The 27,785-nt window shown below is 45.4% G+C and overlaps 2 protein-coding genes across 6 annotated transcripts in view; both read left to right on the forward strand.

Moving 5' to 3' along the window:
* The window catches only part of RPL11 (ribosomal protein L11), a 145,236-nt gene that overhangs the window by 53,937 nt on the left and 63,514 nt on the right, over positions 1-27,785 (forward strand). The gene's annotated exons all lie outside the window — the stretch shown is intronic.
* Positions 106-27,704, forward strand: CAP1 (cyclase associated actin cytoskeleton regulatory protein 1). Of its 5 annotated transcripts, none has more exons than XM_061598059.1 (13): positions 106-191; positions 13,209-13,330; positions 13,753-13,853; positions 15,961-16,038; positions 16,556-16,699; positions 18,187-18,272; positions 19,550-19,655; positions 19,758-19,941; positions 22,190-22,380; positions 22,799-22,922; positions 23,983-24,065; positions 24,970-25,113; positions 26,280-27,704. In XM_061598059.1, the coding sequence occupies exons 2-13, from the start codon at positions 13,219-13,221 to the stop codon at positions 26,361-26,363; spliced, it is 1,437 nt and encodes a 478-aa protein (XP_061454043.1). In that variant the 5' UTR covers positions 106-191; positions 13,209-13,218; the 3' UTR covers positions 26,364-27,704. The 5 variants fall into 5 exon arrangements, with proteins under 5 accessions (XP_061454043.1, XP_061454045.1, XP_061454047.1 ...); XM_061598061.1 differs by having other exon boundaries at positions 189-275; XM_061598063.1 differs by lacking the exon at positions 106-191 and adding an exon at positions 285-324.

Here is a 27,785-nt window from a genome sequence, read left to right on the forward strand (position 1 = left end):
CTTTCCCGCTCCTCTTGGTTCACCGAGCCTTACCCAATCCCTAGCCGTCTCCTCCTCCTCCCCCCCCCCGCCGACCCGAAGAAAAGAGGTGTGGCTATTATTTCCCCCCCTTCCTCCTTCCCCCTTTCACTCCGCCCGTGTCGCGCGCCTTCTCTAACTGTTTCAAGCGGGTCCTCGTGAGTGTATTTCCGGTAAGGCCGGAAGTGGAGGAGGGAGGGTTGCTGGGCGTCTCCAGGCGGAAGTGGAGCAGCCGGGAAGAGGCAAACTAGGCAGAGGTGAGTGGGTGGGGGAGAGAGAGCGACACACCCTGACTGATTCCGCGAGGTAAGGTGGTGGCGGCGGCGGCGGCGGCGGCGGCGGCGGCAGCTGAACCTCTCGAGGGTAGCCTTGACTTTACTGAGCTGTTTAGAGAAAAGAGGAGGATAAAGAGAAGAGGGAGGTTTCCCGTGGTAAATACGATGCACGTCTGAATGGGCGGGGGACGGGAGGTTGAAGTAAAGGAGTGCCTGAGGTGCCACTTCTGAGGCAGGGAGGAGGGGCGGGATGTGTTTGTACGGTGGTGTTAAAATAATCCTAATTACTACATTAATTTTCTGGGAGGAGGGACACTTCTTAATCTGCCACAAGCCTGACAGTCCCGTTTATCCTCGCGAGGAAGAACCCTCGGATCCAAGTCGTTCCAATTTGCCGGTGGTGGGCGAGTTGGGGATGTTGAATACGTTGTTGGGTTTTTATTATTATTACAGTGCAGTCCTGGGTGTGTGAGCGCATAGAAATTGCAGCCTTAGGACCTGCTGTGTCAGGAGGCTATAGGGTGACACGGCAGGCTTTTTAAGTTTGGTTCTGCATAGATGGAGGCCTGGTTGCCCTTCTAAGGTTTTTAGGCAGTTAAAAAAAAATCTCAACATTTTGTCAGAACTTTAAAAAAGTAAAGCATATGGATTTTTTTTTCAAATAAAAGAAGTACACAAGAATTTCGAAAACCTAGCTCTGTACAGGGCTTTCTCTGCAAGATGGGAACTGCAGTTGTTTTCTGATCTGCATTGTGTATTCTGTTTTGACTTGAGAACTTAAGCAAGCAGCAGCCAGTTATGATAAACTGGCTAGCAAAGTATTGAGTGTGTGCCCTAGGTTGAGTTAAGGATCCTCAGTTTCAACACGTCCTGTTTGATTGAGGTGAGGTGAACCTTTGGAGGTGCAAGGGGTGATGGCCTATGAGAGAGCCTTCTCTGTAATGGCCCCCAAACTGTGCAACTTCCTGCTTATGGAGGTGTGTCAGGTGCCCTCTCTTTACAACTTTAGCCTGTTATCTCTTCTCTGCCTTGGATAGTTGAATTACTGTTGGTAGTTGCCCCCCTATATGCCATCTGCTCTGTTAATATTGTATCTGGTGTGTTTTATGGTGTGGTATGGTATTTTGTGATGGGGTTGTTTTATTTATGTTGTTGTATTGCATTAAACTTCTGGATGAAACCTGCCCTGGGATGCTGGACGACAGGCGTGCAAAAAATATTATTTATTTAACAAAACTTTTATACCGCTTGAATATAAACCTGTAAGTGGTTTACAAAAGCATTAAAATTGTAAATAAAACAGTTAAAACAAGTAATTAAAAGCATATTTAAAACCATTAAAATAGCTACTAACTAAAGAGATTTAAACGGATCAACATCTGTGTGTCTGGAAAAGCTTGCCTAAACAGAAAAGTTTTAAGCAGGTGCCGAAAGGAATACAGCTAAGGCACCTGCCTGATATCAATAAGCACAGAGTTCCAAGAGTAGGTGTTGCCACACTAAAAGAACAATTTCTTACAAGTGTGGAATGAGTATTATGTGGCACCTGTTCTGCAAAACAAATTGCTTGAGTGGGCACATGGGGTAAGGTGGTCTCGCAAGTAAACTGGTCCCCAGCTGTTAAGGGCTTTATGTACTAGTAGTAACACCTTGAGCTTGGCCCAGTAACAAATTGGCAACCAGTGCAGATCTCTGAGCAGAAGTGTTAGATGCTGATATAATTGCACCACCATCAGCAATCTGGTTGCATCATTCTGCACTAATTGCAGTTTCCAGGTCAAGTGCAAGGGAAGCCCCACATAGAGTGCATTGCAGTAATCCACTCTTGAATAAATTATGTATTATTTTATTTATTTATTTATTAAATTTATATCCTGCCCTTCCTCCCAGTAGGAGCCCAGGGCAGCTAGTAGGTGCATGCATATTAGTAACAGGAAGTATGCTTCAGCATGTGTCATTGTAGAAAGAAAGAAGTCTGTGTACTGCGTGACAAGCACCTTCTGATGGGAAGAGAGTATGGCTGGAATTCAGCATGGTGGGTTATAAAGGCTAGCCTATGTATTGGGTAGGTTGGGAAGGTTGTAAATGTAATTGTTGGTTATGAGGAGGCATAAAAAGGGGTTTGATGTGCCTGATCATGAGAGAAGGAAGCAAATTTATAGCACGCATTAATTTGTGCTACATAACCAACTGCCAGCAAGCTGGGGATAGAATATGGTGGAATAAAAAATTCATGAGGGTACCTTGCCTGTCATACTGTAAATTGAACAGGTGATGGATGTGAAGGTTAGCTGGGCATGACAATAACAAGAAAAGGTAGTGGTTTGGAGACAAGTGACAAAATACAAAGGTGTCTTTTGGCTGAAAGATTTTGGTTGATCTTTGCCTGTGTGTGCAAGTGAACTGGTGGAGCAAGAAGTGGAATAAAGTTTTATCTTCGTGTAAGAAGAATTTGGGGTTTGAGTGGGAAGCAGTACCTTATCCTATTGATGCTGGTTAGGCATAAGCTGACTTCAGAGCATCAGTTGCCTTGAAAGGGTGTATGTTTGTATTAAGTGGCTGAGGGCAGCTCCCTTATTGCATGGGGGAGATTGCCATGCTCATTGTAGCTTGCAAATTGTGAATAGTTAGTTTCTGGTGAGCTATATGCAGGCACCAAGGACTTTGAAACTTAGGTAGCTGAATAGGAGGTGGCGGCTAGCACAGTTAATGTGGACTTCCTCTTGGTGAGTAATGTAGGCAGAAACCTTAGGAAGCAATATCAAGCATTATGTTCAACTGAATAATTAGCTGAGGAAGGTGCAGGGACCAGTAACAAATGGCAAAGAAGAGGGATGGGGAATGTCTGGTTCTCCAGGTGTTGGGTGCAACTCCCATCATGCTAGTTGGAGCTGAATGGGAGTTGGGAGTGAGCAACATCTGGAGGGCAGTAGGTTTCCCATCTCTTACATAAAGGGTTACAGGCCTTCTCAGGTGTTAAGGTTGGCAAAGGGGACCTTGGTAGTTCCACCATCCTCAAAGGTTCAGGGGTGTGAGGTGGCAGTCTTGGAGAGGACATTCTCAGTGGCAACCCCTAAGTTGTGGAAATCCCTCCCCACAGAGGTATGTATGGCATCTTCTTTATGTAGTTTTCCTAGTGTGCTGAAGACGCACCTGTTTACCCTAACCATTAATACTTGAGATGTATATTTTAGAGGACCCATCCTATTCTCTTGATTGTAATCTGTTTTAACTGATTTTAATGTTATATTTTAAATTGTTGTAACCTACCCTGGGACCTCATGGTGAAAGGTGGGTCAGAAATCTAACAAATAACATAGAAATAAATGTTGTTGCCCCTTGGTGTCCCCAAATTGACTGGTTGTAGGCTCTGGACAGACATAAGAAAGTACCATACAAAGCAAAATTAACTTACAGCGTTCATTACAGGAGATGGTGTGATGGCCACTAGCTTAGATATTTGGGACTTGTAGGCTCAGAAATGGTGCACCTGGATATTGGGTATTGGGGATAAAGAGGCAGAAACTCCCTCCGTATCCTGCTTGTGAACTTTCCAGAAGCGTGTGGCTTGTGTCTGATGAAACAAAATGCTGCATTAGCTAACCCTTGATCTGATTCAGAAACGCAGCTACTTTAAATGTAATTGTTATTGACTTGCTCCCTCTGGGGCAGGGGCCACATGCCTGTAGATGCATATTGGAGCCCTGAATGCAAGCTTCAGTAGAGCTCTGATGCTGTAAAATAGAAGCCTTTGCCTTGTGGTCTAGGGAAGATGTAGACTTCTGCCAGCTACCCTGCAGCATTCTGGCGCTGGAAACTGCTTCCCAATTGGTGTGCATCCCAGTTACTCAGGAGCTGTTGGACGAGGACTCCTCCACTGAGTCATCAGTTGATTGTGATGCATGCTTTCCTAGGGTTAGCACAAACACGAAGGGGGGGGGAACAATGAGTACTGTTTGTTTCTGCTTCTTAACTAGACATAACAGAGCCAAGCAAAAAGCAGTGGCGTGGATGCACAAGAAGTACTGATGATTCCCAGGTGTGATTATCTTGCCAACCTCAGTTTAATACAGAGAGCTTTACTTATGGATGTCCTTCATTTGAGGCAGGAAATAGACCCAGACCTCTTTATGACAACTTCCTGGATTAATAGTTGGCAACAACCAATAATTCTGTTCTGTAAAAGGCTCTTGTAAACTGAGGTTATCATACTTTGGACACATCATGAGAAGATCTGATTCACTAGAAAAGACCATAATGCTGGGAAAAACAGAAGGGAATAGAAAAAGAGGAAGGCCAAACAAGAGATGGATTGATTCCATAAAGGAAGCCACAGACCTGAACTTATGAGGTCTGAACAGGGTGGTTCATGACAGATGCTCTTGGAGGTCACTGATTCATAGGGTTGCCATAAGTCGTAATCGGCTTGAAGGCACATAACAGCAACAATGTGTCAGAACAGAAGGTTTTTCTGTGGATGGGTCTGAGTTCTCTCCACAGAGGTGCTGCTTAGAGAAGTGTGTTGAACTTCAGACTGAAGAGACCTGCGTCATGAGGGTATGCTTAGTCTCTTTGTTTGCCAAAGTGCAGAAGCCAGGCCTTGGGCCTTATAGCGGTGCCCTCTCATTAGAGCTCCCTCCTGAGGCAGGTGCATCTGCCTAGCTTTTTCCTAAATCTTACAAAACTTTGGGTTGCTGGAGTAGCTGAAATGTTTTATATTTAACCTGCTTTTTGCAAGATGCTTTGGATTGGCCTTTATGTTAAAAGTAGTGTTTAATTTTGCAAGCAGCTGCAGTAGCCTATGCACTGACTTTGAGTGACAGAAATGTAAGGATAAACATGGAACTCACTGAATGATCTTGTGACCCTTATCTCTCAGCCTGACCTACTTTGCAGGGTTGTTGGAATAAAATGAGAGAGACTTTTATATATTTGGAGAAAGGGTGCAATGCAAATGTGGAGGTGGTAAAAATGTCAGTGCTGTTGACTTTTTTTCTTACCCTCAGAATAGGGCTTGTAGAAATCTGTTGGCCCAGTCTGCTAGGAATGTTTCCAAACCTCCTTGAAATCAGCCCATTCTCTTGCTGCGCCTTATAGCTGGCACTTTTCCCACAATAGCCTCACCTTTATGTCTGTCAAAAAGTTCTTTTTCCACAACCCCTTGACTCTCTCAGTCCCCATATGATGATTTTAGCCACAGAGGATGAGGACTGGGAGTGAATGGCTATGTGGATGTTGATTCTCTGACTTAACTGCTTAAGTAACAAATACCTACATTAATAAATGTGGCATGTTGCCTTTGCCTCCCCAGACAGTCTTTGGTCATTATAAAAATATGGCCACTATACCTATCCTCAGCCAAAAACAAGGCTAAATACATGCAACTGAAACAGTCTATGCCTGCAAAAAGTACACTAGCTCAGATCATCCTTTGTTTGTTTTATTGATTATTTGATTTATATCCCGCCCTTCCTCCCAGCAGGAGCCCAGGGCAGCATGAACCTCTCCCTTTTCCCTCTCTCACTCTGTCTCCCCCATGGCAAAACTTTAGACTGTAGGCTCCTTGGGGCAGAGTTTTTCGGTTTAAAAACAACAACATTGCTCTGTAAAGCACTATATAAATCCATGATGGTAAACAGATGAGACTTGTTCATGTGAATGTCAAGTTAATGGAGTTTGCTCAGGAAAATTTTTGATGCACTCTGATGTGAAATGTGTTCAGTGAACATTCAAGCTACCTATAAGTGTAGGCTAACACGACTATGACTACCGGTATATCTCATGTAAATACTGAATCCTGGCTCCTGCTGCATATGGCTTTGATGCTTATGTGGCAAAGGAGTGTTCAAATAATGGCATACTAGTGTGATTCAAGTGTTGGAACCTCCCTCTGCATGTTACGTTCCTCATGTTTCTCCATGATTGCTTCTTGCTTTGGCAGAGAAATGTGGTTTTAGTTTCTCTTTCTAGAACAAAATGCATATTTTTGCTGAAAGGGTTAGTAACAGAAGCAGAGGTAGGATGTAGGGTTGGGCAATGGGTTTGAGCCACCATGGCCAGAGTTTATACTTGGAAGAGCAGGAGTGTAGTCGTCACATCTGTGTGTTGGGATGATGATGCGTCTCACCTGGTCTTGAGATGTAGACTGGTGAGCATCTTTTTGCATGCAACAGGTACATGCTTGAGATATTAAGCAATACAGCTTAGATCTTTAAGTGTGTCTTGAAAAATATACAGAAAAACAGAATCTATTGGGCTTTAGTCTCTGCCCTGTGCTCAAGTTCTTGCAGGAGACATTACTATACTAGTCTGAGGTACAAGAGTTGTTGCTGCAACAGAAGAATTCAAGGACAGAAGCCTTTAGAGAGCATCTTTGTTTTTCAAGCACTTGCAGTGAATCTGGAGTACTCAAGGGACCTACTAGTGTTTGAGTACCACTTGTATGAGACACATTTGGCAGTATTTAGGGGTAGGGGTTAGAAGCTAATTCTCAAGAAAAGGCTAATGGCTCTGTTACAGGGAAGAGACATGTTATGGAAAAATAAAACCGGAGATCAATGATATGTTGAACGGCTTGGGTCCTCTGCAGACATGGTGTTTAATGTGGGTTGTTTTCCTAAAGTGTTTGTCTCGGTATCTGAAGTTCCATATTTAAGGGCTAGCCACAAACTAGGATGTGAAACCATGCTTTGAAGTAAAAACAGCTGTCTTGTTGCACGTTAATAATTAACAACTTTATTACATGCATTCTTTATTATATGCAAGTGTTTGTAAACCATGGTTTGTGTTAGCCATTAAGTGTTGCATCTGTACTAATAAAACCACAGCTGAGGCAGTTTCTGTGGCTTTCTGTTTGCAGATCTATCTCACAGGTGGCTTTCTGTAGATGCTCTCTGAAGACATGGTTTCATTTTGTACCCTTGGAAGTTTAACCATGGTTTGTTTCCTTAATGCTGATTAGCACAAACCATGGTTTTACTACATTTTGGGTAGAGATGCCTGGATATTCCCTTCTGTAAATTTATTAGCCTCCTGCAAGATCTTGCATCACCAGCAATTAAGCTGAGTGCAAGACCAATGCCTTTATAAACATAAGGGCAGCTTTTCGGATTGTCAACAGTTATCGTTTGAGATCCGGCTTCAGATATGCTCAGTGTGGGTGTGTTCCAAAGACTTTCTGAAAGACCACAAGGGAAAACTGGGGAAGTTTGACATTCTAGAGGCAGGCGTAGGCTTCCTGATGCTCAGGAACAATTTTCTTGGCGGTCCACTTGCAAGAACGCCTCATGTTCCATTATGGACCTGCAACAGCTTGTCAGATTCCTCTGGGTTAGAAGCCAGTTTTCCTCTGAGCTTTCAAGGAGCAAATAATCCCTCTGTCTGAAATGAAATCAGAGAGAGGGTAATGGGGCTCTAATCCAATCAGACCCATATGGAATGCAGCAGAACACCACCTCTGCCTGTTCCATTAACCGTTAATCACTTAGAAATTATTCTATTGAAATGTATGTAGAGACTTGCCAGATTCCAACAGCGCAAGGAAAGGCCCACAGCAAAGGCATTCAGTTACATTTTGATTTTCATCTTTATATCCAGAATGGTATGCCCTTCAAATTGATGAATACAAAGAAACAGAACCAATGATTACCCTAATCCCACTCCACCCCCTTCCTGCATTCTTTTCTAGAGTTATTCATGAAATGGAGCAACTAAGGAATGAAGGAGCTTTAGCCTGTAACTGTCAGAGTGGAAAATTTTATGGGTCTAGTTCTGTGTCTTGAATCTCTGATGGGCCTGCTGCAGCTAGGGCGAGTTGATCCTGGCCTCTGGCACTTACTATTACATCTGTGTTCTGCTGAGCCTTGCAAACGGATTGGCTGCAGCATTAAAGTTTATTGGTCAGCCAAAAAGCGTTCACCTAGTCAAAACAAGAAGTTACTGGCCAATGAAAATCTTGCTAGACTGCCTGCCCACACGTGACCAATCTTAGATGCTTGTGGCCTAAAATAATCAATTTTAGAAACTTCTTTGGTGACTCACCTCAGGCAACCAGATCCGGAGGGTCTTTGCAAACCTGATCCTTCCCTTCAAGTAGGTCTATCCCAAGTGGAGTTATCCCATTTTATCCTTGCCACCAGCCCAAAAGTGAAGGATTCTGAGATAAAGTCTGGGACAAAGTTACCCAGTGAATGTTGAGACTGAATAGGGAGTCAAATATGGATCTTCCCCAGCTCAAGTCCAACACTTGTCCATGACATCAGCCTGTTGACGTCTGTGTCCATAGACCTGTTGACTGGCCATGTTGGCCCATTTGCACCCACCCCCCAATTAGCTTCTATCAACTTTAAGCAAATAAATCAGCAAGGGGAAACACAGATTATATATCCCACGTCTCTGACAATGATGCTATAGAGGGGAACCCATGGCCCTCCTGATGTTGCTGGACTACAACTCCCATCACCCCTGGCTGTGCCTGGCTGGGGCTGATGGGTGCTGGAGTTCAACAGCATCTGGATGTTCACATGCTTAGCGCGATGTCTTGAAATTCTGTCACTGACAGTAATATAGCATAAAGCAGAAGAAGCAGTGGGTGGTATGCCCCCAGAAGGAAGATGACTGGGTTTGAGATCCTTTTGCTGTTTTTAAATAGCCACCTGTATGGCCTATGGGCTACTGTGAGATGAACAGGCAGGAAAACTCTTGTGGTCAGTTGGTTCTTTATCTCTTTCAGGTCATCCAAGCATAGCTAGGTTAGTACAAATGTCTGTAGCCAGTAGGTGTGGTACCTAAGGGGGTCATATCTTGGGGAGGGGGCATTTTCTTGTTCTATTAATATAGATCTCCCTCTCTGGGTGAGAGCCAGGGAAGGTAGGGGTGTTGGGTGGGGGCTCCTCATGTGAGAGGCATGTTGGTTTCATACATAGATCCTAATTTTTTGTGATTATCTTATGGATAGAGTGGAAATCTGGGATGAGAGGACAGAGTGAAGGAGCTTACAGAAGCCATCTATTGTTGACAGGAGAGTGGCTCTCTGTGAGGATTAATAGGAAGCTTTTGTTTGAGCCAGTGTGGTGTAGTGGTTAAGGTGTTGGACTACAACCTGGGAGACCAGGGTTCGAATCCCCACATAGCCGTGAAGCTCACTGGTTGACCTTGGGCCAGTCACTGCCTCTCAGCCTCATGAAAACCCTATTCATAGGGTCGCCATAAGTCAGAATCGACTTGAGGGCAGTACATTTACATTTTTTTGTTTGAGCACTTTATAATATATACAGTCTGCTACGAACTATGTGCACTGCGTTTTTTTCATAAAGACTAAAAATCACACACTTTGTTGTTGGCTGCTGGCTTTATTATTAATTTGTGATGCTACTGGAAATGTTTGTTATAGCAAATGTGTTAATTATAATGTATTTTATTTCAAATGTTATAATGTTGATATTATCAAAATTACTTGGATTGTCATGTTATGCAGTTATCTAGTATTTGAGTGTTACTGTCATGATGTATTTGAATTTTGTTGTGTTGTGAGCTGCTTTGGGCAATCAAGTTGCAGTAATACATGAGCTACTGATTTGTAAGCTGAGCTGTCAGAAAACCTCTACAGCCCTTAGCAGTCCTATAAAAGAGAGACTACCGTTGATGTAGGTTGCATCATCACCAGATGTAGACATCTGTAGGCAGCCACACACAAGTCAGAACTGCCTTGCAGTTGTTTCCCAGCTCTTAAAAGTAACAAAAAACCACTGCCTCCTCTTCTGGCATCTGAGACTTGTGTGTTATGAGAGAGACCAGGGTTAGCACAGCCCTCTTAGATCAACGTAGGATGCTGCCTTATACTGAGTCAGACCATTGGTCCATATGGCTCAGCATTGTGTACACTGACTGGTAGAGGCTCTCCAGGATTTCAGAGAGAAGTGTCTCTCAGCCATGCCTTGCAATGGCAGGGATTGAACCTGCAGCTTTCTGCATACAAAGCAGGTGGTCTACCTCTGAGCTATGGTACTGCTCCCAGGAGTCCTCTGCTAGCAAGGTTTTGAACTAATCGGAAGGAAACTGTTCCCCCACCGTGGCCTATTTTTAACAAAGTACTTTATGGGGTTCCTTCTGCTGTACTGGGCAGAATTGAGGAGAATGAACATTTGTTGGGCTCCCGGTTTTCTATCCTCTCCTGGAAACTCTGGAGTAGTACTTAGATCTCCTTACTTCCCTCTCCTTGGTAACCGTGATTCCAGGAATGTCGAGGTATTTCTGGGTTAATTCTTGCCCTGTGGCAACCCCAAGATGCAACTTTCCCTCTGGTTGCATACAAGCCAAGGCTTACTGAAATGGGGTGGGATGAAATGGATCCTCTGAGTAGCTGCTGCTCACCCTTCTATAAAGGGGAAGTCGAGAAGAGCTATCTGTTCCAGGAAGGAAGCTATCCTCTTCCTCTTCTTTGAGGCCAATGTGTGTGGAGAGAGGGAGCAGAACGTTGCATTGGACGTTGGTTGCAGGTCTTTTGAAGATTCTTAAAAGTAACAGAGTGGTCTGTGCGTGCAACATCTTTGTTTGTCTCTCTCTTTCAGCAGAACTTGCAAAGCAGAAGTCCCGTGGTGATACAAACCACACGTAACCCTACTAGGCTATCTAGTCATAACTGACATACCGTTTATGTGTTATGCTGTGCGGGCCTAGCCTTTGGCTCCTTCATACAGCATGTTCCTGCAGTAGTTATAGGACTGTGCCACAGCACAAGTTGCTCTATTGGACACTTGGAGGGACGTATGGATCAGCCCTAACTGCAGGCTCTCTTGTGTAAGCCACTGAGTTCTCTGTGCTTCGCTGTCTTAAGTATCTTGACCAGACACTTAAGGGGCAGCTCCTCAAGCCACATGGATGCTACATAGACATTGCAAAGCAGCTGCGCAGTTAATCACATCTGCCGGGGATTTAAGGTGTGCAGTAGGAACCTAGGAAACTACTTTCCTTATGCCAAGTCAGACTCTTGGTCCCTCTGTCTCCACTGTCTGGCAGCGGCTCTCCAGGGTTTCAGGCAGGATTCTCTCTCAGCCCTACCTGGAGATGCTGGGGATTGAACCTGGGACCTTCTGCATGCAAGGGCGATGCTCTGCCACTGAGCTATGGCCCTTCCCTGAAGCCTGGTGTATCACTGAGCGAGTCTTATTGGCCTCTTAGGCCCTGTGCCGCAGCCAGTGATTGGAGGGGAAAATGTTGCCTGGTTTACTTCTGAGCTCTTAAGGCATATAAGGGAATTCTGCCCTTGGCCTGAAGCAGTGATTCGTGCTCCAAATGATTCACTGTGCAAATAATGTAAGTGATTAAAAAAGTAGCTGGCCAGTCCCTCTAGGCATTCCCATCGCATTAGCGTGCAAAGGGGCAAACTTGAAATGGTCTCCCGCTGAGAAGGCTGTGGGCAGACTTTGCATCCCTCTTAAGGGAGGCAGTTAACAAAACTCACGTGCCAAAATTCGTTCTCCTTTGGCGTTCCTTGGGAAAAAAGGTCCTGTGCAAAAGCATGAACAGGGATGCCATTGTTTGTTATCTTGGGCAGCTGGCTTTTCTTGGCACGTGTCATAGGCCTCCTATGCTAATTTGACTGCTGCGGTCACACCATGGGACTGGGTGGCTTAGATGGTTTTGCCATTGCTTTCAAAAAAAGTCTGCATCAGGTAAGCTTGTTGGCTCTGTCCCAGCTATTGGAGAGGTGGAGGCAGAAAACAGGAGCCACTACAACTCTCGGCAGCCTTTAGGATTAGTCACAAACGTTGGCTATCTCTGTGTTACTCAGGACTTCAGTCCTTCTCATGGCTGTAAACAAGGTCCGGTACTAAATGCTTAGGTTTTGGATGAGAGAAAAAGTACTTGACCTTGGTGTGGATTGTTTACCTATTGTGTGGTGAGGAAAACACTCTGTGATTGCCTGGCCCAGCCTTTGCCTACCTGGTGCCTTTCAAATGGTTTGGACCATAGATGTTTTAGACTACAGCTCCCATCGACCCTAATGAGGCTGATGGGAACTGTAGTCTAAAACATCTGGAGGGCACCAGGTTTGTGAAAGGGGTGTATGTGTCTAGCTCCACGTTACCCCTGAAAGCTAGACGAAATCTGGTAGTAAGGGAAGGCATTGCATAATAAACTTATGGAAACTTGTCATGATGTGATAGACACTTAGATGCCTTTGTAAGTGGATTGGGCAAATTCATGGGGGACAGGTCTGCCTTTGGCTATTAGACTGGGTAGTGAAGTGGAACCTTCATGTTCAGTGGTGGTGTACCTCTGAACACCAGATGCAAGAGACCAGACCTTGGGGATGTGTGTGTTTTGTCTTCTGTTTGCAGGGCTCCTGAAAGCTTCTCGCCCCTAGATGTTGCAGGATGTTGCTTTGTTTCCTTTTCCTTACATCTATATCCCATCCTCCTTTAGGCATGCAGTGCCTGGGATTGAGGCTTATTAAAATGTGCACCTACCTGTTCCCTGTGGTGCTAGTGCAGAATGCTGAGTTCTGTCCAACTACTCAGTACACCCATGGAAGTGAGTGGACTTAATCATGGTTTTAGTGGTCTGCTTTTGAGTCGGATACATGCCATTTCAAGGACAGAATATGTATTTGGAGGCAGTGGTTACAATGTGGCCCCCGGAATGAAATAAGGGTGCCACGAAAAATAAAATGGGCAAGCTGTCTTTGTTTACAATTGTTGGGTGGTGTACGCGGAGCTTCTGGCAAGGACCTTTTTGTAGCAGGAAAGTCTTGCCAAAAAGGTAAGTGAGAATAAGTAAATAGTCTAATTCTCAATGTTTCAATCCCCCATTCTTGACTTTGTTCTGAGATGGGCCTTCTAAGGAGTACAAGATTGCTCTTACATTAAATCTGTGCTAATATTTTCTCTCCTAATGACTGGTCTAATTGAGCAGGTGCTGAGAGATGACAGAGCTGCATAGCCTTGTGGAACGATTGGAGAGAGCTGTGGGCCGCTTGGAGATGGTGTCCCACGGCCCCGGCATGCAGAGCGGTTGTGGAGATGGCCTTCCAAAAGGTGAGAGACCCTGGCCTGACCGGTATAGTCAAGAAGAATTATTTTAACTTCTCCAAGTTATCACAGTGTTGGCCAGCACACGCAGCTGACTTTCTGTAAACCAGATTGGAATATACAAAGAAGTGGAAGTGAATTGCCCTCTTTGCCGGCCCTCAGCAGTCGAATTACTTTGGTGTCAGTGAGAACACTAGCATTCTTACTTGGAGTCCAGCTGCTTCCTTTTTGGAGTAAAAAATCTTCATTGGAGCCAAGACTTGGATGCTAATGGGCATGGATTTTAATAAACCTAGTACTCTGCAAAAGTGTATGCATTTGGGGTGGGGAACAGATGCTTACTGCAAGCATGACTTGCAAATGCTTCAGCCTGAATCCCTCTGCTGCATCTTAGTTCTTATGATCTGTTTGCTTGCTTTCCTCTACAGGAGTAGCTGAGCATGTGAAAGCTTTCGACTCTCTCTTGTCGGGACCAGTAGCTGAATACATGAAGATAAGCAGGGAAATTGGTGGCGATGTCCAAAAACATGTAAGGCTCAGGCTTCCTTCCTATTTTGAGAGAGCATATGGTTGCTGCACTCAAAATCTAGGCACTTCCAAAGAGCTTAAAGTGGCACAATAAAGGCACTGTCATTTGACCCTTTATCCCCTTATAGTAAGGATCTGTACACATTTGCAAGGCTTTTTTTGTAGGGCCTCAGAAACCTTGCAAATATTTCTTGTCCAGAGACTATAGTGCAGGGCTAGGGAATCTTTTTGCCCCAGCAGGCCAGATCCTTGTCTGGCCCCACCCCTGCAGGCCAGCCTTGACAGGTGCTGTTAGATAGACAGCTGAGTTGTCCCGCCCACCTGTCAAGGTCTGTTGCGCAGTATTTCCCAAGCACCCAACAACGGGCGTCTGGGAACTGCAGCGCAAGAGGCTTTGCTGCTCCAATAGAACCAAGCCTCTTCCATTTTCACTCTGTTTTAGTAGTAGTTTCAATAGAAGGTGCTTGGTGCTATTGCAGCAAGGTGCGCTGCCCCTGTCCATCAGCTGATGGGTGGTGAGAACACACCTTGCTCCAGCAAGGGAGCAATTGGGAACTTACTTTAAGCTCCTGATTGTTCCTTTGTAGCCATGTCAGAACCTGCCCCACATCTGGTGTCACATATGACATCAGGTGTGGGGTAGGTGGGTGTGGTTTAGTGAAAACGGCCTGGCAGGCCAAATTTGGCCCGCAGACTGGCATTTTCCTACCCCTGCTATAGTAGGAGGGAAGACTTACATTCACACCATATGCCACAGTGGCGCTAGCATACCACCTACAGCTCTCTGGTAAAAAATACTCTTTTCAGGCTGGGAAACAAGTTTGAATTTGGGCTAACAGCTCCATAGGCCATGCCACTACTTCTAAGGCTTAGATTTGGTTTGTAGAGCAGGGATAGTCGACATGGTGCCCTCCGGGTATTGCTGAACTACAACTCCCCATATCCTTGACTTTTGGCCATGCTGGCTAGGGCTGATGGGAGTTGTAGTCCAGCACCGTCTGGAGGGCATCACATTGGCTACCCGTGCTCTAGTGAATGCTGAAGTCCAAGTTTATTTATTTATTTATTGTACTTATATACCGCCCCATAGCCGAAGCTCTCTGGGCCGTTTACAGTAACTAAGTTTGAACTATAGCTGGTCTTTACTGGGTAACTGTCACCTTTTCTAACCAGTTGTCTTGAACCACTGCGAGATCAATAGCTGTAATGTTTAGCTTTTTATAGCAAGTCTCACATAGAATCATAGAATAGTAGAGTTGGAAGAGGCCTGTAAGACCATTGAGTCCAACCCCTGCTATACCAGCAGTGGGCTATCTTGATGCCAAAAAAGACCTCTAAGTTGTATGTCAGGCTGAGTGTGTGATATTCAGTGAGCTTTAAGGCTGTGTGAATTAGAACCTGGGTCTCCCCAATCCAAGTATGACATTAACTACTAGACCACACTGGATAAAAGAGACCAAATGAAATAACAATCTACAAATTGTCAGTCGCTCTTGCTTCACCAGCAGCCATTAAAAAGGGCAGCAATTCCTCCAGGTAGCCACTTAGTAAATGTGGTATAGTGGATGCAGTGTTGAACTAGGGCCACAAAGGCTTAGGTTCAAATCCTCCCTTAGCCATGACGTTTACAGGATGACTTTGGCCCAGTCACTGAGTCTGCTGTGTTAAGGATAAATGGGGTTGGGGGAGAAGAAGCTGTAAGTGCCGCCTTACACACCTTGGAAGAAGGGCAGGATTAAAAACAAAGTAATAAAACTACCGGGCTAAATTTGGACTGGTCAGAGGCTTATACTATATTGGGAGGGAACTGTAGAAACCATACAGTTTTATCCGTGTTACAGACCAGAACTCATACAGAAGTCAGTCTTACTCTGAAGCTAATACAGCTTCAAGAGTTGTTTTTCTTAAAAACTTCTGTGGCTTTAGGCTTTGATAGATTGTAGTAGCAATTAATACAAACCTGATCATCATGTGTGCAGCACAGTCCTCCTTGGATATAGTTGGCGCTCCTTTTGTTAGCATAATACTATCCCATGACTGATACATACAACTAATTCATGCGCTCCTCTTTTTTTGTCTTTGCCTCTTGCTATCCTCTCCACCCCAAGGCTGAGATGGTCCTTGCAGGCTTGATGACAGAGAGGTCTCTCCTGGTGACAGCGTCTCAGTGCCAGCAACCCACAGCAGTAAGTGTAGGAAAACCCTTTGTATTTCAGCAGTAAAGTTCAAGGGGAGCTGCAAAACTGGGCCAAGGAACTAGATTCATTTTCTAAAGGATACTTCCATGTAAAAGGGGACCTTCTAAATGGGGATCCCCATCCTCTTTGATGGGATTTTTAAAAAGTGTTGTGGGCATGACCACAAGAAGTTTGTTGTGGCGGTGTGGCCAATTGCCAAGTGTCGGAAGCACCTCCCCTTCTGTGTATGTGCTCTTGGGTTTTCTCTTGTGTGTTCCCATTCACACACGGCTCCTCCTCTACAGTAAACAAACCATAGTTGAGCTGCTGAGCAGGGATTGGATGATCAAACAAACCGTGGTTCAGTAAGCCATGACTTTGCATTATGTGCAGACCAGGCCACTAACTGGGGTAGGCCATCTAAATTACGACAGAGGGAGGAGGAAATGCAGAGGGCCAGGGAGATTAGTGCCCTTAAGTAACTTGCACATTGCTCAGCCTAGTCACTGTAATTTTGCTATTCCAGAATAACTTCTCATCTTTGCTGAAGCCAATATCGGATCAGATCCAGGTGGTCCAGAGCTTCCGGGAGAAGAACCGTGGCAGCAAACTCTTCAATCACCTCTCCACAGTTAGTGAGAGTATTCCTGCGTTAGGCTGGGTTGCCATGGTAAGGGCTCAGGAGCTTTTGTGCCCAAACTTGTTCTTTTAAAAAAAACTACCTTCAATTTTCAGATTTGTTTACACAAAATGGTCAACAATTAAAACCACTTAACTCCCCCAACAACCCCAACCACACCCCTCCCCCTTGCATGCACCTTCCAAGTTTTGATATGTAGGAAATAGGTGGAGACAGTCAAACAACAAAGAATTCCCCCTTCATGTTATAGACCGTAAGTGTTTAAGCAAAATGCCCAACCAACCGTCCTTGTGTGAACTCAGTGATACTATTGCACCACATGTGCGAACAAAGGATACTGTAACTCCAGGAAGGTGTTGTTTTTCTTAATGCCCTGAAGTACTCTACTGGAGGCTGTGAGTTTCTCAGCCAGCACCATCGTCCCTATTCTAGTCCACCAACCATGAATGGTCAAGGGCGTGTCATATCACCAGTGGTGTCCTATTTCTAGCCTTGCTGCTGCTAGCAAAAGAATAATTAGTTCTTTATGGAGCAGCTTTGTACAGGTAACAGGAAAAACAGTTGTACCACAGTGTTTGAGATCACTTGGAATACCCTTTGCCAGAATAATTGTACAATTGGGCACTCCCACCACATGTGGAAGTACCCACCCCAAGAGCTGCATCCTTTCCAACAGTCTGAAGATTGTACATCTGATGTAATGTTGCTGGAGTGCACTCCCACCCTAAGAGCTTGAGCATAGTCTGTCTTATTCCTTAAACTGCTCTTATGCTCCTGGCCTTATATAGCCCTTCCTGTCCAATGCATGTACAGAGGAACACGCAGAGAGGTGAATATTGCACACATGGCGTGATTTCACTTCCCCCCACCCTGGTATGTGTTGCTGCTGGTAGTGCCATTCTCACATAGTGAATTTACACTACCAACTAAACCAGATTGAACAGCCATTCCCTCTCCCCCCCCCAAAAAAAAAAAAACCTGTACGGAACGGCAACTCACAATAAGGACAGGGATCTCTAACACAAGCTTCAGCACCCCTCTGGATTGAATTTCCAAAGATTCTTTAGGCCTTCCTGCCCCAGGCAGCATAGCCAGTGATTAGAGATAAGGGCAGTTGTGGCCCTCCCCGGTGCTGGAGTATTGGCTTCCCACCCCTGCTTCAGGAGAAAGCCATGACAGTTAAAATGGCATGAAACCGATAAGAAGCTAGTAGTGTTATGTCCAAAGGCTTTCTGTTGCTTTCTCTGTTTCCTGAGAGAAACACAGTCCTCCTCATCTGATTTTTTCCTTGTCCAGATGCAGCATTTCAAACTGGGCTTTTACCCTTGTCTCTAGAGTGTGGAAGGTCCTAATCTCTCTCTCTCTCTCTCTCTCTCTCTCTCTCTCTCTCTCTCTCTCTCTCACTCTGTGTGTGTGTGTGTGTGTGTGTGTTTACATTCCAGCAAGCCTGTATGTTTAGAAAGCTGCTCAGTAAAACATGAGAACTTGTGTTCTGATAGTGCATTCTCTTCTTGTAGGCTCCCAAACCAGGCCCTTACGTGAAGGAAATGACCGATGCTGCCATGTTTTATAGCAACCGGGTCCTCAAGGAATACAAAGATGTGTAGGTTTTGCTTACCTCTGGAAAAACTGTGGGATGCTGCAGGCAGCAGAGGATTCTTGGGGGACATGGCTTTGGATTCCCGTAGGATGCTTGTGTCGCCTAAAGGATAGATTCACCTTAATCAGATTCTGTAAAGCAGGGATGGGTTAACCTTTTTTTCAGGCCAAGAGTTGCATTGACCCATGGGCAGTCCTCCAAGGGCCGAAATGTAACAGTGGGCATTACGAGAAGTGCAGTTTTCAAGGCTGCCTTCCAAAAAGCTTTCCCATCAGCTCTTCTGTGCTATATATATATATATATCGTAGTATTTTTTAATCATTACTAAGTTCAGTTTTTTAAAGAATAGCCTTGCATTATCACAGCAGAAGATGTGTAGGAACAGTCAGTACATTTAAAAGAAGAATTATGTTTAAAACATTGGGAGTGCGGAGACAAAAACCTTTTGGGCACATGGCCTCACAGTGGGGGACCCCTGGAGTAGTCAATTTGGAAAAAAAACTAAAAAAAAGATAAATTTGGGGGGAATTTTGGAGGAGGGCCACCTATCCTTGGCGGGGGGCTGGTTGCAGGTTAGCCACCCCCACCCTAAAGCCTAATCCAGGGTCCTCTTGCTTGACCTCTTAAACAATGGGGCAGGAGGGATGGGAACAGAATGGAAGAAATCCTGGACTTGTGAGAAGACCAGTTTTAGCTGCACGTATGGCTAAAGTAACCGATTGGAAATGTTACTGGTAGTGCAGAAACAGAAAGCAGAATGTCTGAATGGATCCTCATCAGATTACACTACTGCATGCCATGTTTGGTTTCCATCTTCTGGAATGGTATTTGATCCCTTGGGAGGCTTAATAGGCCAGGAGTTCTTGAACTGACCAGTCAATGTAGGCCCCTCTGTTAAAGAGAATGCTAAAAAAAAAAAAAAAGAAAACATTCATGTAACGTGATATTGCAAAGATGTGGACTTGCCATTGATGAAACCACAGAAAAGCAAAGATGTGGAGCTTCCAGTAATGAAGCCATAGGGTATGGGGAGGTTGGGGAATGGAAAGAGATGAGGCAGGGGGAAGTGACAGCATAGAAGTTGATGGAACCTGAGTAGAGCTTGGGGGGGAGGCAGAATTGCTGGGCTTCATTTCCGGAAAGCTCTGAATAGTCAGTTTGTGTGAAAAGTTCCATCTACAAAGTAAAGGGTAGGAAATGTAAGGCTCCTGTTGCAACCAAGTTTCAAATATCTCCCCATACCTAGAACAATTAGTTTGCCTGGCTCCTCTTTCTCTTAGAGATAAGAAACATGTGGACTGGGTGAAAGCTTATCTGAGTATCTGGACAGAGCTGCAGGCGTACATTAAGGAGTACCACACCACTGGGCTGACCTGGAGCAAAACGGTGAGTACAAGCTGGGTGCTAAATCTTCAAGGTACTGCAGAACGCTTGTTTTTATTCTTCTTGAAATTCCTGGTCTCTTTTGTTTTTCTCCTCCTCTTCAAGGGACCTGTTCCAACTGATTCTGAACATGGGTCTCGAGCGGCTCCTTCTCGTGGTGGCCCCCCACCCCCTCCACCCGGCCCTCCACCCCCTCCAGCACCTGCCCCCACAAGTTCTGGCTCAGATGACCCTGCATCTCGTTCGGCTCTTTTTGCTCAGATCAACCAGGGAGAAGCCATCACTTCTGGTAGGTGAATTAGTTCACGGAGTGGCGGGGGAGCAAATAGCTGTGCAGTGAGCAAACTCACTTGGAATAGAAATTGCAACCTTCTAAATGAAGCCTTCATGATCTGGAGCAGTTCTTTCCACTCTAGTATTTGGGGAGGTGCTGTAGGGGTGAGGCCCTGCAGTCCCATCTTTTGAGCCACACTGGGGCATTTTGGTTTTGTTGCAGGCAGCTCAGGGGAATTTTTTTTTTAAGCAGCCCTTTACACGCTGACTGCATGGTGAGTTTGCACAGCCTTTCAGTGACACAGCAGAAATAGACATGGTTAACTCTTCCAGTGTGTTTTGATGCATTGAATTTACAGAATATTCTGGTCGGTACATGTCTAGATTCCAGTTTGCCAGTTCAAGCTGCCCCCTTGAAGGCATTTTTCCAACTTAGGCCATAACTGGAGCATTCCCCAAACCGGTTTTGCTTGCCATACAGGTCCCTCAGCTTCACTGTGCAAAAACACAAATGATGAACATTCCTTTTCCTGGGAGAGGGACAGCAGACACCTGAATGTTTTGGATGTGGAGTAGAGGTGGGGTTAGAAAGGAAGTAGAAATCTGGGATCTAGGAACTGCAGTGGCCAAGGAACTAGAAGAATCTGATGTTAGGCTTCTTTGAGAGTTGATGTTGTACGTCAGATTTGATTTTACACACCCTAACGTTCAGGGATCCCAGATTTAGCGAGGAGAATTTCTGTGCTGCCTTCGCGGTTCCATCATTTCCCTGGAGCGAATTTCATTTTCTAAAGCCTCAGGAACTGCAGCCTAACCTGTACAAAGAGTTTTAAGCTAAAACCGTAGGTCTTACCTCTAGATTGCTCCAACTGAAGCCAATTAATTCCTCCTTGTTCTTGTCATCGAGAGGGACCAATTAGACTGAGGGTGCTTTGGGGGGCATTCAAGGAGGGCACTGCTGTGTGTGTGTATTGCATGCGCTGCAGTGCAGCAAACCAGTGCAGAGGTCTCCCTGTGGCTCTAGAGCAGCTGCTTGTGCCTTCTGGATGCAAATGGGAATATATGCTGTGAACTGTCAAGAATGTGGACCTGCTGTGACACCTATTTTAGTAGAGTGTTTTATAGCTCAACGCCCATTGTGTGATTGCCCAATGACAGAAGAAGAAGAAATGGGGGGAGGGGAGAAAGGGATCTCTCTCATCACGTACCACTGGGAGCGCTGAGTCTCCGTTTTCATGTAAGTTGAAGAAAGCCTGGTATGTTAAGGAAAATATCTCAGGTGTGCTTTGCATGTAACATAGACAGCTTTAAACCTTAACAACGTGGTGAGTTGTTTCACTCCTCCACAGCCCTCTTGCTGCCTAATTCAGCAGCAGATGGGAGAGGCCTTTCTTTCCTATGGTGGCTGTGTGTTTTTTTTTATGCGTTAAAGCTTGCATCCATTTCTTCCTCTAATTCCAGTGGGGTGGGATGATCCTATTTTATCTTTAAAAGAGCCCTGTTAGGTAGCTTAGGCTAAGTGTGACATGGACAGGAGGCAAACACCTTGACCAAGTGGATATTTGAACCCAGGTCTCCCTGGTTCAGCTCACCACCTGCTACAACACCACGTAGGCTGGTGTGTCTGTCTGAAGTGGCTTCTTAGGGACAGACGGTCCAAGGCAAGAATAGTGAGTTTTGACGCTTATAGGAAGGCAAGGGATGAAGATCATGAAAGCGTTCCATTCTTCAAGATCCAGAGAACTGCTGAAAGCCCCCACCCAGCTTGAGAGAGAAGAATGGAGGGGGGTGGCAGACCTCAATCACCTTAGCTACAGCCCCTGTTTTGTGGAGCTTCCTACTGAGAAGGACCTCCCTAATGCAACCGTACCGGCGTTTTTGAAAGGACCATACAGAGCCTTAGGATGTGACTGCAGTAGTGGATATTTACTTCAAATTTCCTTTTGTTCTTTTAGTTCTACTATATTAGTGTTACAGATTCTGGTTTCTGTATTTTTCATATCTAAATTCATTTTGAACCTCTTGAGTAAAAGCAGATTAGAAATTGACCTATTGTTGCCAAGTTAGAAAAGGGAACTGATTTTACCTAGAAGCCCCAAATATCTGACTGCCTGACATGGGCTGTGATGGTTTCAGGAGAAAGCTCTCGAGATGCAGCAACAAGCTTTTGAGGCCTGGCTATGGCATTGCTTTAGTGCCAGGGGGGTAGTTCCTAAAGCTGGTGGCGTCTTCGAGGTAAACGTTAATGGGGCTTTCCCTCCTAGGCCTGAAACACGTGTCTGACAACATGAAGACCCACAAGAACCCATCGCTGAAGAACCAAGGTGGCCCTGTGCGGACGGGTCCGAAGCCTTTCACTGCTCCAAAGCCAGCCTGTGCTGCAGGTACTTCCCAAAAACTGCCAGCAAAGAAGGAACCTCCTGTCCTGGAGCTGGAAGGCAAGAAATGGAGAGTGGTGAGTGCCGAGAGATTGGGATGTCATGGGGGGTCCTACATAACAGATCTGCCTCCACTGGACAACCGCGACTTCTTCAAAGATCTTTTCCCAGAGTCTTAAGTCACAGATAATTCAGATTTCATACCAGGGGAAAAAGTTCTGAATCATGTATTTTTAGATTATGCATGCATGTTGAAGCAGCTAGAATCTTCGAAGGGGCTAGTCATCTGCAGTTCTCATAAGCTGTTAGTAAAGTCTGCTGTCCAGTAATCAGAGCACCTTTCATTTATCGGATTTTTAATGAATTAAAGAGTTCTGTGAGGAGACACTTGCTCACTGCAGTCCTTCAGGAACATCTGCAGGTCCTAGTCATCTCCATGGAGGGAAGGGGGCTGGAATGACCGGTTTCTTTATTTTAATCCCTCTGTCTCTCCAGGAGAACCAAGAGAATGTCTCCAACTTGGTGATCAGCGACACAGAGCTGAAGCAGGTAGCCTACGTCTACAAGTGCATGAACAGCACACTCCGTATCAAGGGCAAGATCAACTCCATCACGCTGGGTAGGTGCATGTCTGTTTGGGATGGAGGGGTGTTTTAAGAAGAGGAGGGAGGGGTATGAACAGCCCTCCTGCGTGAAAATTTTGAACCGTGGTACTTCAGATATGCCATTTCTGGGACTTGCTTTGGACAATCTTTGAGTAACTGATGCTGCAGCATTGCTGGAGGTAAGCAGGTGTGAATCCAGAACAGCCTCAAAAGGACAAGAAGCTGGAAAATGGGAGTAGCGTGCTTTCCATGTGACATTTTTACTACACTATGTGGCATGCCCAACATGATTGGTCTCCTTTGTTTTATATTGGCAAATTCGATGTAGTTCTGCAAACCTCAGAGTTGCAACAATTTTCAAGGAAAAATGTGGTGGTTGGGGGCGCGCAGCAATAACAGGCCCAGCAAGGAGTGAGCTTGCTCAGTGGTCAGAAAATGTCCCACTGTCGGAGGAGCAGAAAACCTGGGGGGTTGGGGGGAGATGGAACGGAGTGGCTGGAACCTTGCCCTGAAATATTCCACACTGTGAGATTTTGTTGCAGGGCTCCACTTGCAACTCCTAACTCTCATGTACGCTGCTGAGAGTGTGACAGTCATGCATGTAGATATATCTGTCTGATATGGGGATGTATGGAAAAGAGGTGGGGAAAGGGAGAATAGATTTTATTATCATTGTTTTCAGATTTTTAATGTCTAATGTATTTGTATGTCTATTTTGTACGTCGCCCAGAGTGGCTGGATAACCAGCCAGATGGGCGACTAATAAATTCAATAAATAAATAAATAAATAAATTTGTATGCACAGAAATATAATTAGATACTCTTAAGACTTTTGCATCAGTGGGCTTCCATATGTCTTAATGCCATGTGTGATTGCGTCCTTAGTTATACTTTTTCCCAAGTACTGCCCTCACATTGCATATGAGGAGGGCTGTTATTAAGTGACTTGCTTTAGACCACCCACTGTATGGATGGCTGAAGTGAGATTTGGTGAGGTTTACTTCAGCTACACTGGATCAGTAAAGTTAAAATGGCTTTTAATGGTCCTTTCTGTGTTTTCCTCTTATTTTGTAGATAATTGCAAGAAGCTAGGTCTGGTGTTTGATGATGTGGTGGGCATCATTGAGATCATCAACAGCCGGGATGTCCAAGTTCAGGTAGCTGCACCTTTTCACCCAATTTGTTCCCCCTCAGCATTGCAACAGCCCTCTACCCTGCCCTGTGTCTTTTGAAGAGCAGAAACCCTTCAACATGGGAGCATGATGAAGTAGGAGAAGCCTACTGGGCTGCAGGATGTTGGACTTCAGGAGCTTGAGATTCTGTAAGAGGAAGTCTTGATTACTTGAGTAGAAGTCTGTCCTGCTTTTCAAGCCAGAAGGGCTCCCAGAGTGGTAATCTGTTTTAAAAGGTCAATTGTAACTATTGACATCTGCCATAAAATAGAAAACACAAGAACATTAACAGCCGGAATACATGTTTAAAGCTAGAACTATAACCTGTAAGATAAAACAAGATAACAAAGTTGGCCCCAGGCAGGGCCTCTCCAGGGTGGGCATTCCAAGGAAGGGAAGGGTCTGAGTACCAGTTGCTGGAAACCACAAGAGGGATCAGTGCTCCTGCGCTCAGGTTCTGTTTGTGGGCTTCCCGTGGGCATCTGGTTGGCCACTGTGAGTACAGGATGGTGGACTAGATGGGCCATTGACCTAATCTAGCAGCAGCTCTTCTTTATGTTCTTAGCAGGAGCCATTCAGAGCTTGAAAAGGGAGGACCAGCACTTTAAATTGTGCCTGGAAATAGAGAAAAAGCCAGTGCAGTTTCATTATTGGCAAGTTAGGAACAGAACCTCCAGTCCCCTCTGCCAGCAATCTAGCTGTAGTTTTTCATCCCAACTGATGCTTCTGAAAGTCTTCAAAGGCAGCCCCATGTACAACACATTATTACAGTAATCCAACTAGGATGTTATCGGGGCATGGAAAACTGACTTCCCACGTTTACTTCATGTCTGGGGTGTAGGGTGGTAGAGGCTGTAGCCATTTTTGACATCCGTGCCTTTCTTGCTAGGTGTTGGGTAAAGTGCCAACCATTTCCATCAACAAGACAGACGGCTGCCACGTCTACCTGAGCAAGAACTCCTTAGACTGTGAGATTGTCAGTGCCAAGTCTTCAGAGATGAACGTCCTCGTTCCCACAGACAGTGGCGATTTCGTAAGTCTCTTTCTGGTCACCGGGGAGGGAAAAGTAGGTGTTGGGAGAGAGTTGCTTAGAACTGGGAGGGGGGGGAAGTGTCACTGGTGAAAGTGGCAAGAACCTGTCTTGGAATAGTTCCTAGTTAAAAGGCACCAAGCTGGGGAAACTGTGCTGGCAAAAGGATCATAGCTGACATTTATAAGCCCTGACGTAATCAGGGAAGTAGATTTTCAGTGGTAAGGATCAACACAAGGGTCAAGGAGCAGGAATGAAGAGCTTCCAGTGGCTTAATGTAGTGGGTAGGAAACGATCTGGCTGGCAGCCTCAGTCCTGGGTTCTCTCACCCAAGGCCAGGTCACTTGGCCAGTTGCTATGATATCAGGTGACCCATTTTTTCTTTGTAGCACGGCAAGCCTCATGACAAGTACGGCTTGAAGTTACTGCTGATCAGTTTTCCACTTTGGACAGGGGAAGGGGAGGGCTGCACTACATAGGGGCAATTCTGTGGTGCAGTCGATCCCAACAGACTTGCCGTCACTACCAATCAGCTAATTGGTGGTGTTCTTTGCCAGTGAAGAGTCAGGAGCACGCTTTAAGGCTCCTGATTGTGCATTGACCTCCATGTCTCTTCCTGATGTTACATAGGAAGTCAGGTAGGAGACAGGTGGGCATGCTTTGAGTGGAAGTGGCCTTGCAGGCCAAATTGAGACGCATGCCGGGTCTAATTAGCCCCCTATGCTGGAGTTCCCCATGCCTGGCTTAATGGATTGCTAATCCCCATTTTTCACGTTGGTATGTTGCATGGGGTGTTGAAAGCTTTGTTGCTGAATCTGCCTCTCTGAAGCTTTTTTATTTATCCCTTGGCCTGCAGCTCATTTAGACATGAAGTTTAAGTGGAACATCTACTTAATGCCACTGAATGCTGGTTGGGGGGGTGGGGAGAAGAGAATTGGGAAACCAGGGAGATTAGTATCTTGCTTGTGGGCTTCCCAGAAGCCTCTAGCTGGCCACTCTTGAGAAGTGGGAGGCTGAGCTAAATGGACCTTTGGTCTGATCCAGCAAGGCTCTTCCTGTTGTGGCAATAAGAACTTGTGAAGGTGTAACCCTTGTGCAGAGATACAGAGGGACAGAGGGCATAAAGGAACTGTTAGTCACTTCCATGTATTTTGTTTCTCCTCCCCTAGAACGAGTTCCCAATCCCTGAACAATTCAAGACACTGTGGAACGGGCGGAAGTTAATCACCACGGTGACAGAGATAGCCGGATAGGCTGACCTGGCGCTCGACATTCACCCCAGCACCATCGCTGTGGGACAAATCTGCTTTTTTGGGGGGATGATTTATAGATTTTTTCCTGTACCTTTTCTGCTCTCAAATCTGCTTCTGTCTTCTCCCCAAGAGACTTGCCTACCTGCCTTCACTGAAAATACCTCAGGCTGGGATTTGAGGTAGGGTGGCAGAATCATTTGCTTCAGTCTGCTGATCAGCAGGAGGGCATGGCGTTTTCCCTCAGTCAGGGAAACCCGCAGCACCAATCAACTTTCGTCTGGCCTTTTTTCTGTTCTTTTGTGCTCACTTGGAGCCAGTATCGCTTCAGGATGTTTTTCTTTGCCCTTTCATTTAAGCAAGGAAATTGATCTTTCTTGGAATAAACCAAGTTATCAGGGTAAAAAGTCCCCAGTGATGTGTGTGCGTGACAGTGTACCTGGCAGGTGTGGTTTGGGGAAGTACAAGGGAATTGACTTAATTCTGCTAAACTAATTGGGGGTGTTAAAGATTCCAGGAACGGCTTTGCTGGACCAAAAGCTGAAGGACTGGTATGTGTTGGCATTCCTCCTCCTCGCCCGATTTATTTTTCCCTTCTGTGCTCAATGTAAAATTATGTGTTGTGCCATGATGTTGGGGGAGACCTCTCAGTTACAGGTGCCACAAGACTACCATGGAGCAGACCCCCCCCCATCCTGATGGGAGTCTGTCCAGCAGCTAGAAAGCTGCTGCTCACTCGCTTCCAGTCAAGCCCTCCTTTAAAGGGAAAATTGTGCCCAAAGGGTCCCTCTTCTGAGCAACTGGGCATTGTTCAGGCTTCCAGGACAGTTTTTTTCTTGGAACCCCTCTTCTTTCTAGGGAGGGAGGAGCATTCTTCGGTGAAAGTCCAGTATTTAATTCTTTGCAAGCACAAGTTCATTGCAGTTGCTTCTGTCCTTCGTCAAGACTTTATTTACATGGTAAAGTCCAGAGGACTTCCTTTGGCTGTCCCTTTCCCTGTCACCCAGCTTCTTCCTCTCTGCAGAAAATCCAGCGTGTTAGCATGGCACTGCAGCGGTTGCACCAAGACCAAAGGCACGGTACTGTACTGACCCACCAAAGGGAGTTGCCTGTGCGCCTGAATCGTAGCGTTTTGGATAGCATAAGCATATCTTATTTCCCTCCTTGCCACATTAACAAGTTTTTTTCCACTAAAAAGAAACTTAACAGAAGATATGCAATTTTTATTTTGAAACTGTCCTGTGACTTGTATTTCTCTCCTGAGGCTTGTGGAAATAAAATCTTTCTTATGTACTTAAAATTATACTGAAGATAGAATAAAGTTAATGCCAAGTTGCTCATTAACATGGTGGTCCTTACTAAGCTTCCTGACAACCAGCTTTAACCGGAAAGCGATACCTTCAGATCTCAGTTTACAGGCTCGTG

Source organism: Rhineura floridana, chromosome 15, assembly GCF_030035675.1.
Source record: "Rhineura floridana isolate rRhiFlo1 chromosome 15, rRhiFlo1.hap2, whole genome shotgun sequence".
Taxonomy (NCBI): domain Eukaryota; kingdom Metazoa; phylum Chordata; class Lepidosauria; order Squamata; family Rhineuridae; genus Rhineura; species Rhineura floridana.

Coding starts and splice junctions, on each gene's coding strand:
- CAP1 (XM_061598059.1), top strand. CDS start 13,219: ATGACAGAGCTGCATAGCCTTGTGGAACGATTGGAGAGAGCTGTGGGC. Junction 16,039..16,555: donor AGTGCCAGCAACCCACAGCA/GTAAGTGTAGGA, acceptor TTGCTATTCCAG/AATAACTTCTCATCTTTGCT. Junction 18,273..19,549: donor CTCAAGGAATACAAAGATGT/GTAGGTTTTGCT, acceptor TCTTTCTCTTAG/AGATAAGAAACATGTGGACT.